Source organism: Malania oleifera, chromosome 7 (assembly GCF_029873635.1).
Source record: "Malania oleifera isolate guangnan ecotype guangnan chromosome 7, ASM2987363v1, whole genome shotgun sequence".
NCBI lineage: Eukaryota > Viridiplantae > Streptophyta > Magnoliopsida > Santalales > Ximeniaceae > Malania > Malania oleifera.
The window spans coordinates 89872079-89890333 of record NC_080423.1 but is presented as its reverse complement, the minus strand read 5'-3'; the positions used below and the strand labels follow the sequence as shown (position 1 = coordinate 89890333).

The 18255-nt window shown below is 36.5% G+C and overlaps 1 protein-coding gene across 1 annotated transcript; it reads left to right on the top strand.

The window, feature by feature from the left end:
- Positions 1-3879: 3879 nt before the first annotated feature.
- LOC131160473 (CBL-interacting serine/threonine-protein kinase 14) lies at positions 3880-6071 on the top strand. The gene has a single exon (XM_058116181.1). The coding sequence runs from the start codon at positions 4518-4520 to the stop codon at positions 5781-5783; it is 1266 nt and encodes a 421-aa protein (XP_057972164.1). The 5' UTR covers positions 3880-4517; the 3' UTR covers positions 5784-6071.
- The last annotated feature ends 12184 nt before the right edge of the window (positions 6072-18255 follow it).

The following is an 18255-nucleotide window of genomic DNA, read 5'->3' as shown; positions in this document are numbered from 1 at the left end:
GAGCTTGACGCCGATGACGATGAGGAGTCGGGGGTGGTTCTCGGTGACGATGGCTGGCCAGTGGCGACGGCGATGGCATCACGTGAAGATGGTGGTGCCGTGGTGCGGAAGTGAGCTCAGGTGAGCGAGAGAGAGGCAGTGACTCAGTGAGGGCTTCTGACTTCTCACTTCAGAGAGCAGTTACTGCGTTGCACTGTTGGTGATGAACTGATGATGGCCGGCGACGGCGACGGCGATGGACACAGATGAAGGCATCGCGTGATGATGGTGCCTGGTGGTGCAGAGGAGCTCAGGTGAGCGAGAGAAAGGCGACGACGATGGCTTCTGACTTCAGAGAGCAGTGACTGTGTTGGTGATGATGGTCGGCGACGGCGACAGCGATGGCGACGGCGCTGTCGCCGTCGACGGCAATGGCGACGGCGATGACGACGGCGAAAGGCAGTGAGGGACTTACATGTTCTGACTTCTGTGAGACTGATCGCAGTGAGAGTGTGAGACTGAGAGTATGAGAGGGATTCGGGAATGAGTGAAATCAGATTTTAATTTATTAATTTATATTTAAAATTTAATTAATTCGTAAATCGGTTAATTGGTTAACCGAATTAATATTCTCCATTAACCGAACCGAAACTTGATTAACCGAAATATTGGAAAACATAACCGAACCGACCGAACCGAATTTTTTAACCGAACCGAACCGACCAATTTCGGTCGGTTAATTCGGTTAATTCGGTTTTCTCCGAATTATGCTCACCCTTAACGGCAGTACGAAACACCCCAATCTCATCAATTGATTTATACGTGCAAACATCATGTGACTAGCAATTTATATATATACATAGGGCTTTTAAGCTGAGTTATGAACTGAAATAGAATATGCGATATGAAATTGTATAGGTATGAGTATAGTTTAAATTGCTATGTCATTTCAGTAATTAAGAGATGAATCATATGTTTATGTATATAGACTCATTGCCACACACTGACACTAATTTATTCTGTCTTACTGAGAAGTGTCTCACCCGTTAATATTTCAATATTTTAGGATCACCAGGTACTCAGACCTAGGAGCTCAAGGACGGGGTATAGATATTACAGATAGGGTAAGTGTTAGTCTGGATCTGTGCATATAAATGTTTGGAGTTTTGGATTATAGTTTTGTCTGAGGAGATGGTATAATGGTTGAGAGGTAGTACTCTAGTATGTACAGTTATAGATAAGTCTATTTTTGCTTTTGTGGGCAGTGAATGGACAGATGTAATATTTATATTATTAAAAATATCACGATAGTGTATTATTATGATTATTATTATTATATCATCAGATATTTTTTGAGGCATTACATAGTTATTGTGGGGGGGCAATAGAAGGGGTAGGGGTAGACTTAAAATAATTTGGAAGGAGATAGTGAGTAAGGATTTAATAACTCTGAATCTGCCAAAAGAATTGATCCATGATCGCATAAATTGGAGGAAAATGATTCATATAATCAACTCCACCTAATCAGACTTAAGGTTTAGTTTTATTGTTGTTATAATGCTTGAAAAATTTTAGGTTTTGACACTACTTGGAATCTAAAAAGGTCATTTCAGACATGATTTTTAGTACTTTTAGATATATAATAATTAATATAACCTATATTGTATTTTACTAATAAAATGATGATTACAAAAATAAAATAACTATAACTTTGTTTTTATTAAATACGACACATTGTTAACATTCTCACCTAAAAAGCATATGTGGGGTTTATTTGTTTATTTTGAATATCAAAAGAAACAAAGAAGATACATTTGTATTCATTAATTATTTTTTATCAAGTGTCATACAAATATTAGATTTTAATATTAATTATATGTAACATATATTTAAAATATGATATTATATAGCTCTAATTTTTTGATGCCCTAAGAAATTTGGGGTATTATATAATTTTAATTAATCACTCCATGTTGCATCACGTCCTAACATATATTATGTTATTGTATTTATATATGCTGTATCATTGTAAGTGTCTATGTTTTCTTGTTGGAAAAAAATATATATTAATTTTGATACATAAATTTTACGATACAAGCATATATATATATATATATATATATATATATATACATATAAAAATAAAAATTAAATAAAATAATTGTGGATGAAGCCATGACATGTTGCCTGATGAAATTAATAATATGCGTTCTCTTAATCATCCATGTCCATCCAAAGAGGGTTCACATGAACTGTGCTGGTGCAATCAATATGAGCACAGGCTGCGCACCATGATTGGGATAGGTGTCATAAATATATATATAGATATACATATATATATATATATACATATATATATATGAATAATCATTAGGAGAAGAAAATTATTTTTAACATATTTTTTTATATTAAATATCATTAAAGAAATATGATTGAAATTTTAAAAAATTCAAAAGTTAATGGCATACAAAATAGAAATATTATTCTCTAATTTACTATCAATTTTTTCCTTTTTCTAAAAAAATATTTTTAAATATTATTTTTATTCATATACTTCAAGTTCAGACAACTTAAAAAAGTGATAAAAGAAAAACTTTGCATAACTGGGTATTTTGCATCAAAAGATTAAAAATTTTGTTCTTTTTTTTAGAAAAAGTAAAATAAGAAATAATTTCATTTTTCATAACATTTTCTCTTTGTATTGAATACAATTTAAAATAAATTTATTTTCTAGTAAACATGACTAAATTTAAGAAAATTCATATGTTAATAATAAGTAAAATTAAAATTTTGTTCGATTCTATATTTATTTTTATCAATAAGTAGAGATGAAAGGTAATTTGTTTTTTTATCTTTCTGTAACATTTTTTGAGATCCAAATAAGGCTTGAATGACTAAAATGAAATTATTGCAATTTTCCCCAATGATTCGGGACTACTTAGTAATTCAAACGCAAATGAATGTTTTATGGTTCTTAAGAGTTTATAAATATAATTTTGAATTTTACTTGGAACAATTTTTAGATTACATTTGATTTGCAACTAAAAATATTGAAATTGGAATTAGAACCATAATGTGCTATAATAGAAATACAATAAAAAAATTTTATCTTTAATTTGACATAAAATATAAATTGAAATTTATTATAATATTTGGTGTATTTTGAGATATAGGGGGTTGTTAATAATCCATATACTTACTTGTTTTTTTAATTATACATTTACTGAAAATGGATCACCTTTTTTATATTAATGAATGTACGACTAATTTTCAATAAGTATATATAATTAAGGAAACATGCATACAGATATGTAGCGGGAGATGTCTCCTGTATAATTTCTTCTTAAATAACTGGTCTCACACTATAGAAGCACATATAATTTAGTGAGATCTACTATTTGAAATGTTTTTTTTTTTTTTTTACTGGATGGGAATATCTGATGGAAGAACTAGCTAATCGCTATTTTGTAAATTTAATTTTCAATTAGTGTAAACAATGATAAAGGGAAGAATCGTTAAATGTGGAACCGTGGGTCGATTTTGAACTATTTTATAATGAATTGTTTTCAGATTTTTGAATGATAGAATTTTCCCTAGTTCTAAATCTTTTTAATTTTTTTTTACATATTTTATATGAATTTTCATAATTAAAATAAATAAAATAAAGAATTATTTCAATCCTTGTGCCTAAAGAATCTCTCTCAATTCCTTTTCATATTTCAAGAAACTTCCATAAAATTATTCATCCCTCTCACAGTTTAAGGGGCATCACTATTATATATACATCAGCACTCTTCACAACTAAGTTGAATAGTTAAATATTAATAAATTTAAAACATTAAATTTTAAAACAAAGCAAAATCTCCTCCAAAATTCAATTCTAGGTTCATAGTATTATTAGAAATTTGGACAATAGTAGCTTCCCTTCAATTACTATAAATACAGAGTCTATGATTTTAAGTTTTCCTCCCCAGAATTCTTTAGATTCTCAGAAATGCCCCATTTATTTGTCGTCATTTGCCCAAAGCGATGAAACCATAATGATACGCCAACAGCCAACTCACTCACGCCTCTGTGGCGTACAATCAATGATTGCGGACCTGGGTGAGGTGAACCAAGGGTATTTTAGTAAAACGAAAAAGCACAAGGACATACCTGTAATTTTGTCTTCTCATTCGAAATTAATAATAAAGAATAATCAAATTAGAGGCGTCTCATCTCCGAACTCGTAGAAGACAGAAGCGGGAAGAGGGCACGTTGATGGTCAAAATCTTTTTCTTACGTCACATTTTCCCATCTCAATAGAAATTTCAGGTGATTATCGTGTTGATGTGTTCCAAAAGTCGAAATTAGCCATCGTCGTCACGCCACCATCCACCTTTCCCATTTCCCTATTTCACTTCGCCTCCAAGAACCCATTTTAAATCGAGAAAGACAACCTCTGGACACTACCCATTATCCCTCCAGCAAAGGAGTGTTTTCAATTTGATGCAAAGCTGCGGAATCTTTCAGGGTTCTGTACCTGGATGTGCTGATCGATGTCGGAGATGGAGAATGACGACGGAAACCTGTTCGGGAAGTACGAGCTCGGGAGGTTGCTCGGTCGCGGAGCCTTCGCCAAGGTCTATCACGCGCGGAACGTGCGGACGGGGCAGAGCGTGGCCATCAAGGCCGTGAGCAAGCAGAAGGTGGTGCGAGGTGGGTTGGTCGCGCAAATTAAGAGGGAGATCTCTGTCATGCACCGGCTGCGCCACCCGCACATCGTGAAGCTCTTCGAGGTGATGGCGACGAAGACGAAGGTGTACTTCGTGATGGAGTTTGCCAAGGGCGGCGAGCTCCTCGCGAAGATCGCGAAGGGACGGTTCAGCGAGGATCTCAGCCGTTGGTACTTCCAGCAGCTCATCTCCGCTGTCGGGTACTGTCACTCGCGCGGCGTTTTCCACCGCGATCTGAAGCCGGAGAATCTCTTGCTCGACGAGAACTTGGACCTGAAGGTATCGGATTTCGGGCTCAGCGCCGTTAAGGACCAAATCCGGCCTGACGGCCTCCTCCACACGCTGTGTGGTACGCCTGCGTACGTGGCGCCGGAGATTCTGGCGAAGAAAGGCTACGACGGAGCGAAGGTCGACGTGTGGTCGTGCGGCATCATCCTCTACGTTCTTATCGCAGGGTACCTCCCGTTCAACGATCCGAATCTCATGGTAATGTATCGCAGAATCTACAGAGGCGAATTCCGGTGCCCGAAGTGGACGTCGCCGGATCTCCGGCGGTTATTGTCTCGCCTCCTCGACACGAATCCGGAAACGAGAATTACCGTCGACGAGATTGTACGCGACCCCTGGTTCCATAAAGGCTACAGAGAGATCAAGTTCCACGAAGAATTCGATCTGAAGGACAACGAACACGCCGAAAACTCGAAGTTCCTGAACGCCTTCGACATCATATCGTTTTCGTCAGGCGTCGACTTATCGGGTCTTTTCAGGGATTCTGGGACGCCGGCCGGCGGCGAGCGGTTCGTTTCGGCGGAGCCGCCCGAGAAAGTAATTGCAAAAATCGAAGAGGTCGCGAAGGCGGAGAACGTGACGGTTGAGAGAAAAGCAGAGTGGAGGCTACAGTTGGTGGGGCAGAATGGTAATTTGGTGGCTAGTATAGTGATTTACCGGCTAACGGAGAAGTTAGTTGTGGTGGATGTGAAGAGAATGGAGGTAGGGGTGGGGCCTAGTGAGGAAATATGGAAGGATAAGCTGAGACCCCAGCTGAGTGGTCTAATATACGAACCGGAAGCGTCGGTATCCAGTGGTTAAAAGGAACTGCACTTTTCAGGTGATGATTGAGAAATCAGATCTCTGACAGGTTATCGGGATGGGTAAATGGGTATGGCACATTACTATTATCTGTTGGGTCCGGTTTACCCGAATGACCCCTCATGAATTATTATGGATATAATATTATTTGAACCTAATTGATGGGAGTGAAGCCCACCGCTCCCCCACAAAAACAAGAAGTGCTTTTGAAGTTTAGAAAATAATAATGGGACGAAGGCTATTATGAATATAATTATCATTTATCATGAATATATTTTGCTCCAAAAATATCATCTGTTTTTTATCTTTATTTTAAAACAATAATGTGAATGATTTTATTTATTTTTCAAATATTTCTATGAAATTTCTTTTTTAAAAAAATTATTTTAAGAACTATTTTTTTTAAAAAAAAAGAAAAAAGAAAATTGTGTGATATTTTTCTATTTTTTAAAAAATTAAAACAAAAAATTAATATTATTTTTTAATGCAATGTGCTCTTATTTTCTTCCCTCTCAATTCATATAAATAAATTATTATTATTATTATTATTGCTAGAGGCCCACCCTAAGCTTGAGAATTGAGCCAAATACCATTGCATGATCTTAGTTATTGAGGTGTGACACAGTGGTTGAAGTTTGTAAACCCACATTTTAGACTAAGAATAGAGATACTACGTATTGAAGAGTTTTGTGAGAATATATACTATTCTCGGGAATGAAATTTCTAATTATTAAATTTGAACAGAAAGATACCTTGAACATTAATGAGGATTCTTAGAGATCGCAGTTGAATCTGCTAACCAAATGCGATAAGGCAATTTAATTTGTAAGTGAAAGATTTCAGGCATTGTAGGCTTAAGATGGAAAGGTCTAGTGTTGCTTGGGAGTGAAGAAATTTTGTCAAGTAATTAAATCTTCGGGATTTTTTTATAATTTCTAAGAAAGTAGGACTAAACAAAGAATCATTAATAGGTTGCCTAATCATTTTAATCAAATTCTTAAATTTTGAATAATTTTAGAAAATTTAGATTGAATATATAATCATTTATTGAAAATCATTTAAAATCTAAGGGTTTAATCTTACAAGATGGAGCAATCCTTTTTTACCCGATCATATTTGTTAAAACAAGAAAAAAATACACGTGATAATTACATGGTACCTACATCTACAAGAAAGGTCACTCTTTTTTCTTTTTTTCTTTTTCTCTCTTTTTTTCTTTATACCTCAGAAATATTACAAGTATAAATAGAAATATTTTTCTCTCTATTTTTGATAATTTACAAAGCTTAAGGCTAGGACTATGGTTAGGATTCCTTAACCCTTGATTGAAGGGATTTGTATCTATAATCTCCCTAATTTACAACTCACGCTAACCCTCCCCCTCAAGTGAACGCATCTTCAACGTCCAACTTGTCTAATGAGTTGTAGAATTCTTTGCTTGATACTGTCTTTGTCAGAATGTTTACCAGTTGGCCTTCAAACTTCATAAATGGAAACCGAATTATTTTAGCTTATAAATTTTCTTTGATAGTGTCTGTCAATCTCCATGTGTTTGGTCTGATCATGTTGTATGGGATTATGTGCAATAACAATGGCGGATTTGTTATCACAAAAAAAATCCATCTCAGAGGTAGGGGCGAAACCTATTTCAAACATAAGTCTTTTTAGCCACAAAAGTTCGCATTGCCCTTTTGACATCCCACGAAATTCTGCTTCGGCACTTGGTAGTGCTACCACATTTTTTTTCTTACTTCTCCAAGTGACTAAATTTCCTCCAACAAATGTAAAGTATCCTAAAATAGATTGTCTATCTATAGCATTTCCTGCCCAGTTTGCATCTATATAGCCACTGATCATGAGATGATTATTTTTTGAGAACAACAGTCCCTTTCTTGGAGATGATTTTAAGTATCGTAAGATTCAGATTACTGCTTACATATGGTCTTTACTAGGTTAATGCATGAATTGACTTACTACGCTTACTGCATAGGCAAGGTCCGGGCGAGTATGTGAAAGATAGATAAGTTTGCCAGCCAATCTCTGGTATGGTCCTTTATTTGTTGGAACTTGGTTTGGGTGTTCTTCAAGTTTATGGTTTTGAATAATTGGAGTGTCTGTTGGCTTACATTCCAACATTCCAATTTCACATAGTAGATCTAGGATATATTTTCGTTGGGAAAGAAATATACCTCGTTTTGATCTAGCAACTTCTATTCCCAGAAAATATTTCAGCCCTCCTATATTTTTTATGTCAAATTCAATGGCCAATTGCTCTTGTATTCTGGAAATTTCCTCCTTGTCATCTCTTGTAATAATCATATCATCAACATAAACAATTAATGTTGTTACCTTGCCTTGTTGATATTTCAAAAGTAGTGTATGGTCTGAGTTACTCTGACGAAACCCATATTTCTTCAATGCCATTCTAAATCGTCCAAACCATGCCCAAGGTGACTGCTTTAATCCATATAGTGCCCGTTGCAATTTGCACACAACCTCGGTTTTTGAGGAGGTTTTATATCCTAAAGGTATATCCATGTAGACTTCCTCTTCAAGATCTCCATGAAGAAATGCATTCTCTACATCCAATTGATGTAAAGGCCAGTCCAAGTTAGCAGTAAGAGATAGTAGAACCCTAACTGTAATCAATTTTGCTGCAGGTGAAAATGTTTCTTGATAATCTACTCTGTACATCTAGGTGTATCCCTTTGCGACTAATCTCTCCTTGTATCCCTCTATAGATCCATCTGCCTTGTGTTTGCTGGAGAACACCCTTTTACACCCTACCGACCTTTTTCCTTTAGGCAACAACACAAGAGCCCATGCTTTGTTCTTTAGTAATGCCTCCATTTCTTCCTTTATTGCTCGTGTCTACTTAGGGTCTATTAGAGCTTCTTGAACATCCACGGGAACATGGCACGAGAAAAGTTCATGTGCAAACTTTTTAATGGGTTCGGATAGTTTCTGTGTATATACATAGTTGGCAATCAGATACCTTGACCTTCGTTTCTCAATTTCTGGAGAGTACCTATTTGGCGGCTTTCCATGATTATGCTTGAAAGGTAAGGTATAACCAATAGAGATATCCATATCATTATGAGTTGGAAGTGTAACGGGAGAGTTTACCTCAGGGATATTCTCAGGAGATGGTTCTTCAGGTACTAAGTAGTGGGGGGATTTTTGTTCAGCTTCAGGTGGGGTTGATGTGTCAATTTCAAGCGGGGTTGGTGTAGATGTTGCTGGTGTAGATGTATCAGGTTCCCCACTGACTACTGTATTTATGTCATCAACCTCTAGCCAGTCAAATCTTGACCAATTTTGCTCTTCAACTTGGATTTCCTCTTGAAGAGAAGAATTGGATACCGAGGGAGGGTAGAACATGTCGGATTCCAGGAACGATACATCCATAGTTACATAGGTGCGTTGGTGATTGGGTCATAGCACCAATATCCTTTTTGATGTATGACATATCATAGAAAAAGACATCAAATAGCACACAGATCAAGTTTATTACATTGATCCTTATGGAGATGGACAAAAGCTACACATCCAAAGACCTGGGGAGAAATCATTAATATTGTAGGCAAGGACACATAAGTTGAAAGAGCATGTAGAGGTATCTAAAAATCCAAAACTTTAGATGGCATACGGTTGAGGAGGTGCACAGTTGTAGTAACCGCAACAACCTAGTGCTAGTTGGGTACGTGGGTGCCAAGTAAAAGGGCATGAGAAATTTCAAGTATATGTCAGTTTTTTCGTTCAGCAACACCATTTTGCTCAGGAGGCGTCGCATCTCACTCTAGCAATAAGGGATGCAAATGGCTGTCGGTGAGCAACTATAGGGGTAGGGTTTATGTTTGGCTCTGATACATTGTTAAAACAAGAAGAAAATGTAACGACCTACCTAATTTACCATATTTTTTTCCACATAAAAATAATATTAATAATTCTAACATCCAACTAAATTGTCGCAATCATGATCAACTTGGACCCATAGGTATCGGGAATATACCTGTCATACAACTTTGACACCAGGACAGTGAAAAATATAAAATCATATACATGTCATAAAACACCAGAAACCATACCATAGTTCTGCTGAATTTGTCATATACATATACATACATCTCAATAAAACCAAAAAGTATCCTAGGGTCATAATCATAGAACCCATCTGACCCTATCTCATCTACTTACCCTTCTAAAAGGGTAGCTCATCCAACTCCTATCGTTACGGAGCTTCAATCCGCCCTTCTACTTGGAATTCCTGAAATGTTTGTATGGCTGGGGTGAGACACCTCTCAATAAGGGAGACAAATTAATATCGATGTGTGACAATATGAGTATTTTTCGTGATATACATATAAATAGTAGATAATCCATAATAGGTATAAATAGTTGTAACATATTTGAATAAAACATGATTTATCATAACATAGTGTAACATACTAAATTTATGCACTAAAAAATCATTTTTTATAATCAAATTATACTTGAATTATTACCTAGGATAGATAGATAGTTTGTTATCGTCATGTCTTACCCCCCACATGACAGGGTAGTTAGCTATCGTCATGTCTTACCCCCCCATATGACAGGGTTGTGCGGTTCGAAAGCTGGACCTAGCAATGGCTAGCTAACCAACTAAGTCAATATCGGTATAGTGTAAGTATGATGGGCCTATTCCACCTGTGCCGGACTACCAGGGGAACTACGACACTCCCATGAAGCCACATCGATTGCCATCTCCCACACTCTACATAAGATGTGTGGTAGCATTAACATAAACGTAAACATAAACGTACAACTACGGTACCGTGCTTCGTAAAACTAAGCTAAGCTATTTGGGTTGTGATAACATATAATACATTTCATGATATTGAACATAGCAGTTTCATATATCAGGTAAAACATAACATGATAATATTTTCTTGAAACTTGACATGACATGCATAATTACGACATTTTATGTCGTTATATCATAACGTAAAAATCATAATACTGGCGCTGACAAAATATGACGTACTTGTACATGAAAATCTTGCACTTGTTAACATAATATTCGTAAAACCTTAGTTTTTGTACTATTTTTATGGTTTTCCTAAAAACTGCTATAACATGCTTATTGTGGAAAAATCTTAATATTTCAATATAACATAATTTTCATGGAAATATTATACTCATGCCATACAAATGTAAGTAGCCTTATAAACTCATAATTAATTCTGAAATCATATTTTCATATAAAATGTGTTAAAATCATTACCCTGTTCAACAACAGTATTCCCAAATATAGTTCTATGTTATACATAATTTCTTGAAAATAAATGTTGTATAATAATAAATAATCTCATGGAAAAGATTGACTTAATTTATCCCCTTACTTGACTTACTAAGAAGCCTACAAACTTAACCAAACCCACTTCTGTGGTGTTCCCATCTCAACACCCTAGAATTACATTTTTCCCAACAAAACGTCAATATTATTTTATCTAAAACATTTTTCTCAGTCCAGAAACACCAAATACCTTATAAAACTTAAAATAACTTACACAGATTTTGGGATGGTGCCCAAGTTGGCCTAACCAACGAACTACTCCAACATACTTGAAGAGAATCTTTCTAGGAGAAGCTTGGCGTCTTCCGATCATCGAACCGACGGACATCAAAGCCGGAAATGAAGAGAGAAGGTAGAGGAGATGAGGTTTAGAGAGAGAAAGGATTTCATGCAAAATTTCAAACTAAAATCCCGAGGTTAGTGTATTTATAAGTGCTAACTCATCGACGAGACACGTCACCTCATCGACAAGTCTGTGAAGGGAGTTCGTTAACGAACTAGTAACTCTTGTCGACGAAATTTAGGCTCCATCAAACCCCCTCTCAATAAGTTCTCATCGACGAGACACGAGTCCACATCGACGAGTCCAAGAAGGCTATTTCGTCGACGAGCACTCTGCACTTGTCAACAAGACCTTGTTGAATCCCCCTTTTGAAAAATCCTTTTATCTTATTTCTTTTATTATTCAATTACTATAATTCTTCGGGTCTTTACATTCTCACCTCCTTATAAAATTTTGTCCTCGAAATTTACTATATGTATTGAACACCATCGTTTGAGGAAAATAGGCTACTTATTTTATTACTTACCTTCACTTATGGCGGAGGAATATTGTGGTTACATCAGGGTTCTGGAAGATTATATATTATACATAAAGAAAATACTCCCAAAACTAAAATACTACCTACTAACAGAAAATTATTACATATACTAACTATCCTACACAAAATAACTTAACATACTTACCTGCATCTTTACCTTATTACTGCTGATCCCCACTAAATAGATACAGTTATTTCTATCGTATTTCTTCCTCAAGCTCCCATGAAACTTCTTTCACCACATAATTCCTCCACAGGACTTTTACTAATGAAATTCTCTTATTACGCAATTCCTATTCTTTCTTATCTAAGATCTGCATTGGTATCTCCTTGTAAGCTAGTGAATCTCTGAGTTCTATCTTTGCATAACTGACCACGTGGGAGGGATCTAGGACGTATTTTCTCAGCATAGAAACATGAAATATGTTGTGTATTCTTGATAAAACTAGTGGCAAAGCTAGTCAGTAGGTAACTGACCCCACTCTCTCAAGTATCTCGAAAGGCTAATAAACCTAGGGTTTAGCTTACCCTTCCTCCCAAACCTCATAGTATCTTTCAGTAGCGATATTTTCAGAAATACATGGTCTCCCACTTCAAATTCTAACTTATGTCAGCAATTATCAGCGTAACTTTTCTACCAACTCTAAGCTGCACTAATTCTATCTCTAATAAGTCGGACTTTATCGTATGCCTACTGCACTATTTCTGGTCCCAAAACTCGCCTCTCACCAACCTTATCCTAGTATGGAGGAGAATGACATCTCCTACCATATAGCGCCTCGTAAGGTTCCATGTCGATGCTGGTATGATAACTTTTATTGTATGCGAACTCTACCAGCGGCAAATACTACGTCCAACTACCCTTAAAATCCGGCACACATGCATGTAGCATATCCTCTAATATCGGAATCATCCTCTCTGATTGCCCAACGGTCTAAGGATGAAATGTTGTGTTGAATGACAACTGAGACCGCAGAGCCTCCTACAAGCTCTTCCAAAATTGTGACATGAAACGTGGGTCCCGGTCTGATACTATAGACACCGACACACCATGTGAATGTACTATCTCTTGAATATATATTTCTTCCAGTTTGTCCATGGAGTAGTTGATTTTAATACGAATAAAGTGATCGGTCTTTGTCAGTCGATCAATGATCACCCAAATAGCATTTTGTCCCTGCCGTACCAGTGGTAAACTTGTCACAAAATCCATAAAAATGTGATCTCACTTCCATTCCGGGATGTAAAGTGGCTGTAACTAGCTCGCCAGCCTCTGGTGCTCAGCTTTTACCTACTGGCACATCAAACAATGCTACACAAATTTGGCAATCCCTCTCTTCATGCCCCTCCACCAGAAATACTTTTATAGATCCCTATACATTTTAGTGCAACCTAGATATACCATATATAAGGATCTGTGAGTCTCCTCAAGGATTGTCCTTCTGATATCCTCATCTGCAGGCATGTACAATCTAGTACAGAACCACAGAACTCCATAATCTGATGTACTAAACTCCTCCCCCAGCCCATTTTGTACCTTTTCTATCAACTCTATGTCATTCTTCTGGGCTACTTTAATCTTTTCATATCGAGTAGGCTACACCACTAGGTTGGCAATAAATGTCTAGTGATCACTCTCTACTAATTTCACGCCAAGCCACTTTAAGTCCATCTAGATCGGACGTTGCAGTATTGCTGTTAACTGTGTTGTTTCCCCTAATTTTTGACTCAAAGCATTAACCCCCACATTAGCCTTACCTGGATGGTAGCTGATAGAATAGTCATAATCCTTGATGAGCTCTAACCATCTTTTCTGCCGCATGTTCAACTCCTTCTTCGTGAAGAAGTACTTTAAACTTTTATGATCTGGAAATATCTCACATCTCTCTCTATATAGATAATGACTCCAAATCTTTAGTGCATGAAGCATTGTAGTCAATTCTAAATCATGAGTGGGATAATTCCTTTCAAATCTTTTCAATTGTTTAGAGGCATATGCTATTACTCTGTCCTGTTGCATCAATACACATCTGAACCCCCTCAAAGGCGCGTCGCAGTAGATCACGTAACCATCACCTCCCGATGGAATAGTCAATATTGGTGTTGTGACGAGCCTCTGCTTCAATTCCTGAAAGTTCTGCTCACAACTGTCATCCCATTCAAACCTGACATTCTTTTTGATTAGTCATGTTAGAGGACCTAATAATGTTGAGAATCCCTTTACAAACCGACGGTAATATTCCACCAGTCCTAAGAAACTTCTGAATTCCTGTACGTTCCTTAACCCAATTCACCACTGCCTCTATCTTGCTGGGATCTACAAAAATTCCATCCCCTAATATAACATGCCCTAGAAACACAACTTTTTCTAACCAAAATTCACATTTTCTAAACTTGGTATATAATTTCTTTTCCCTGAGTATCTAAAGTACTAACCTTAGGTGCATCTTATGCTCCTTAAAACTCTTTGAGTAGATCAGTATGTTATTAATGAAAACCCCAATGAACTGGTCTAAATACTGGTAAAAGATTCTATTAATCAAATCTATGAATACAGTAGGAGCATTCATCAGACCAAAAGGCATAGCTAGAAATTCATAATGCCTATACCTGGTCCTGAAAGCTGTCTTCAGTATGTCTTCTGCTTTAACTTTCACCTAGCGATAACCTGACCTGAGGTCGATCTTGGAATAGACCCGTGTACAATGAAGCTAATCAAATAAATCATCTATACGGGGTAGAGGATACATGTTCTTAATTGTTACTTTGTTTATTTATTTGTAATCTATGCACATCCTCATAGACTAGTCCTTTTTTTCACAAATTACATTGAAGCTTCCCAGGGCAATGTACTAGGTCTGATAAACCCTTTATTCAATAAATCCTACAACTGATCCTTTAACTCTTTCAATTCATTAGGGGCCATTTTGTAGGACACTTTAGATATTGGTGCCGGGTAATTTCTCTAAAAACATCAGGAAATCCTCTGACTACTAGAATATCATCCTGTTTCAATTCTTTCTTTGCCATCTGCTGGATATACACAATATACCCCTGACAACCAATTTGTATCAGCCTTTCCACTAGAATAACCTACACTAACTATGGCTGGCACACATACATGATCCTATGAATCTGAATTCCTACTCACTCAGGGGTATAAAGATTACTTCTCTTTAATAGCAACAATGCTCATATAATCAGCTACCTGCAATCCATGCCCTTATATCACATCGAACCCCTCATAAGCCTAAAACCACAAGGTCGGCTAGTGATACTTCCTCTTAAATGCCCATAGCATACCTCAGTTTGGATCATTGCTTAGATAGTCTTGTCCTTCTGAAAACTACATATAGCTTGCACAACAATATGTTACTTCTTGTACTTTCTTATGGAGAAATTATACGAGGGACATGTCGCTCCTTAATGTCCATGTGCTTGTTTTTTTAGATTTGAAACATGTGATAAATGGGTCTCTCTGCTCATACACTCAATGTTAATAAATGTGTAACCCATCATTGTATATATATATGTTTACACTAAAAAAACAGACACATGGACACGGAACATGACAAGTCTCCTTGCATAATATCTCTTTTTAGGGGGTGATGAGATTTCTACAATAAATAAAATTAGCAAAAGCCCAATAATTTCTCTTTTTCATAATGTGACTATTGGAATGAAATGTATGCATTTGAGAACCCATGAAAAACTTATATCATAGGCATCTTGAAATAGGAATACTGGGTGTTCCTAAAACATGGATATTCAAAACTCACATCTCTATTAAGTAATTTTGAATTCCCATGAAAATCACTCTTTATAGGACAATTTTTGCCCTCACTCATTGCTTCCATACGAAATTCACATTCTTGCTCATATTAATTATTGTTTTGTTTGTTCGTCTTTTGTTTTTATTGCTAAAAAGAGTATGATTAGAGATTATTACACTTATTATATACATATGCACATTACAAGAATATACTACTATTGAGGTTTAGAATAACATTACAATATTGATATATACCAAACACTAAGTTATATTCTCAAGAATCTTGATGAGCAAGCAAAATAGAAATATTTATGTGAGATAGAAATCTTTTTCGAAAGGCATAAATACCTAAGCAAATGGTTATAGGACAGTAAGACAACATCAGTCAAAAAATTTCCCTTAAAGACCAAATTTTCAAAGAACTAAAGTACTAATTGCGCCCTAAGGAAAAAACCTTGAACGTGGATGTCTCAATTTTTGATAATCAGAATATTGGATGAATCTCAAGATTAATTTTCATTATTTTACAATTATTTCTTATTTTTCTCCTAAAAAACTAGTAATTAATTCCCCGAGGAACTATATCACTATTAGTTACTTAATTTTTTCATGATTTTATATTAATTATTCCACCCGAAACTAATGGGGATAACACATTCAATCCCTATACAAATTTTATAAAAGGATGTTAAAAAAAAATGGAATTGAAACAAAATGCATTTTCCCACATGCCAAGTATAAGGTGTAAACCTTCTCTTAGTCTTCATTCTTTAGAGAAGTCAACCAAAATGCAAATTATCCAAAAGCCTTTTGCTCTCTTTCCCTGACAATTAGACATCCACTTATAATAATAATAAGTACCCTTTTACAACCCACTGCTAATCCAGTTGACGTAATTACTAACAACTCTACATCCAACAACTGTGTCCCAATCCAAAATAATTAAACATATTCCCATAATACGAATGAATGAGTGGTACCTGAGTCAAATTAAAAACAACAGCTTATAAGGTAAAACAATAAGAGTACCTGACACAATGTCTCCGATAGCCTCAACATCTCCCGGTGCCGATGGGTAAACCCACATCTGCTCAGTATTTTGCTGGTGACCTCCACGAGGTGCCTGGGTATTACCCCGAAGCTGTCTAGGAGCGGATACTATAATATGCTGCGCACGACAGACTCGTGTTACATGAGCCGATTTACCACATTGGTAGCAGACCTTCTTCCCTGTTTGACATTCTTTCAAGTGTCTCTTTCCACATGTCTAACAAAAAGGGCAGGTCTACCCTCCTTGAACCTCACATCTCCTTGTCTCCTGCCTCCGACCACCACTAGGTCCACCTCTCCTTCTTGGACCTCGGCTGGGTCCCACCTAAAACCCAGGAGGCGTAGGCCTCTTCCTCTGATTCAATTTCATAAACTCCTCCACCCGAGCATCCCAAATAGAAGGGAAAATGTATTGCTTATAGAAAATTTCTTTAAAATGATTCCACGCCAGGGTTGCTGATACCAGGTTTTGCTCCTCAAGTAACTTCACCAATATCCACCAACGCTTGGCCTCCCCAGTCATTTTAAAAACGTCATACAAAACCTTTTGTTCGTCTGCATAGTGAAGACTTGCCAATATACCCTCCATCTCTTGGATTCACTCCTTCGCAGTAATTTCATTAGCTCTTCCCGTAAAAATCGAGGGATTCATACTAGTAAATTGCTCAATAGAGAAGTCTGAATTAGTTGGTGACCAATACTATCCCCCAGGATTCCGCACAATTCTAGTTATAACTTGTTGACCTGTACTACGCACCATCTGTTCAGAGTAGCTGCCACCAATGCTGAAAGCCCCTATGTTGCTACTACCTCCAGTATCCATGCTGCTACTACCAAGGTTCATCCTGAAAAGGAAATAAACATGACTTAGGCACCCTATTCCTATAATTTACGTATCTAACCAAAACTCTTAATATCTCTCTACCCTGACATCCCTATCTTAATTCAAGATTCAGTCTTACACTTTAGAAACATAACCCAGCAATAGTTTATTATGACTTTCTTGAAATCGTCACCCCAGGAAAGACACATAAACCACCACGGAAGTCCTGCCTCTAACTGTAGAAAAAAACCTCAAATCTTTTTTCCTATACTCTGGTATTGTTTCAATTGTATTCTAGAGTCTACAGAACCTAGCAACCTAGGCTCTGATACCAAACTATAATGACCTGCCCAATTTACCATATTTTTGTTTTCCATATAAAGCTAATATTAATAATTCTAACATCCAAATAAAATGTCACAATCATGATCAACCTAGACCCATGGATACCAGGGATATACTTGTCATACAACTCTGACACCTAGGCAGCAAAAAACATAAAATCATATACATGTCATAAAACACCAAAAACCATACCAGAGTTCTACTGAATCTGTCATATACATACACATACATCCCAATAAGACCAAAAAGTATCCTAGGGTCATAATCACACAACCCATCTGACCCTATCCCATCTACTTACCCTTCTAAAAGGATAGCTCAAC

Excerpts from the sequence above, each read along its gene's own strand:
- LOC131160473 (XM_058116181.1), top strand. The coding sequence starts at position 4,518 with ATGTCGGAGATGGAGAATGACGACGGAAACCTGTTCGGGAAGTACGAG.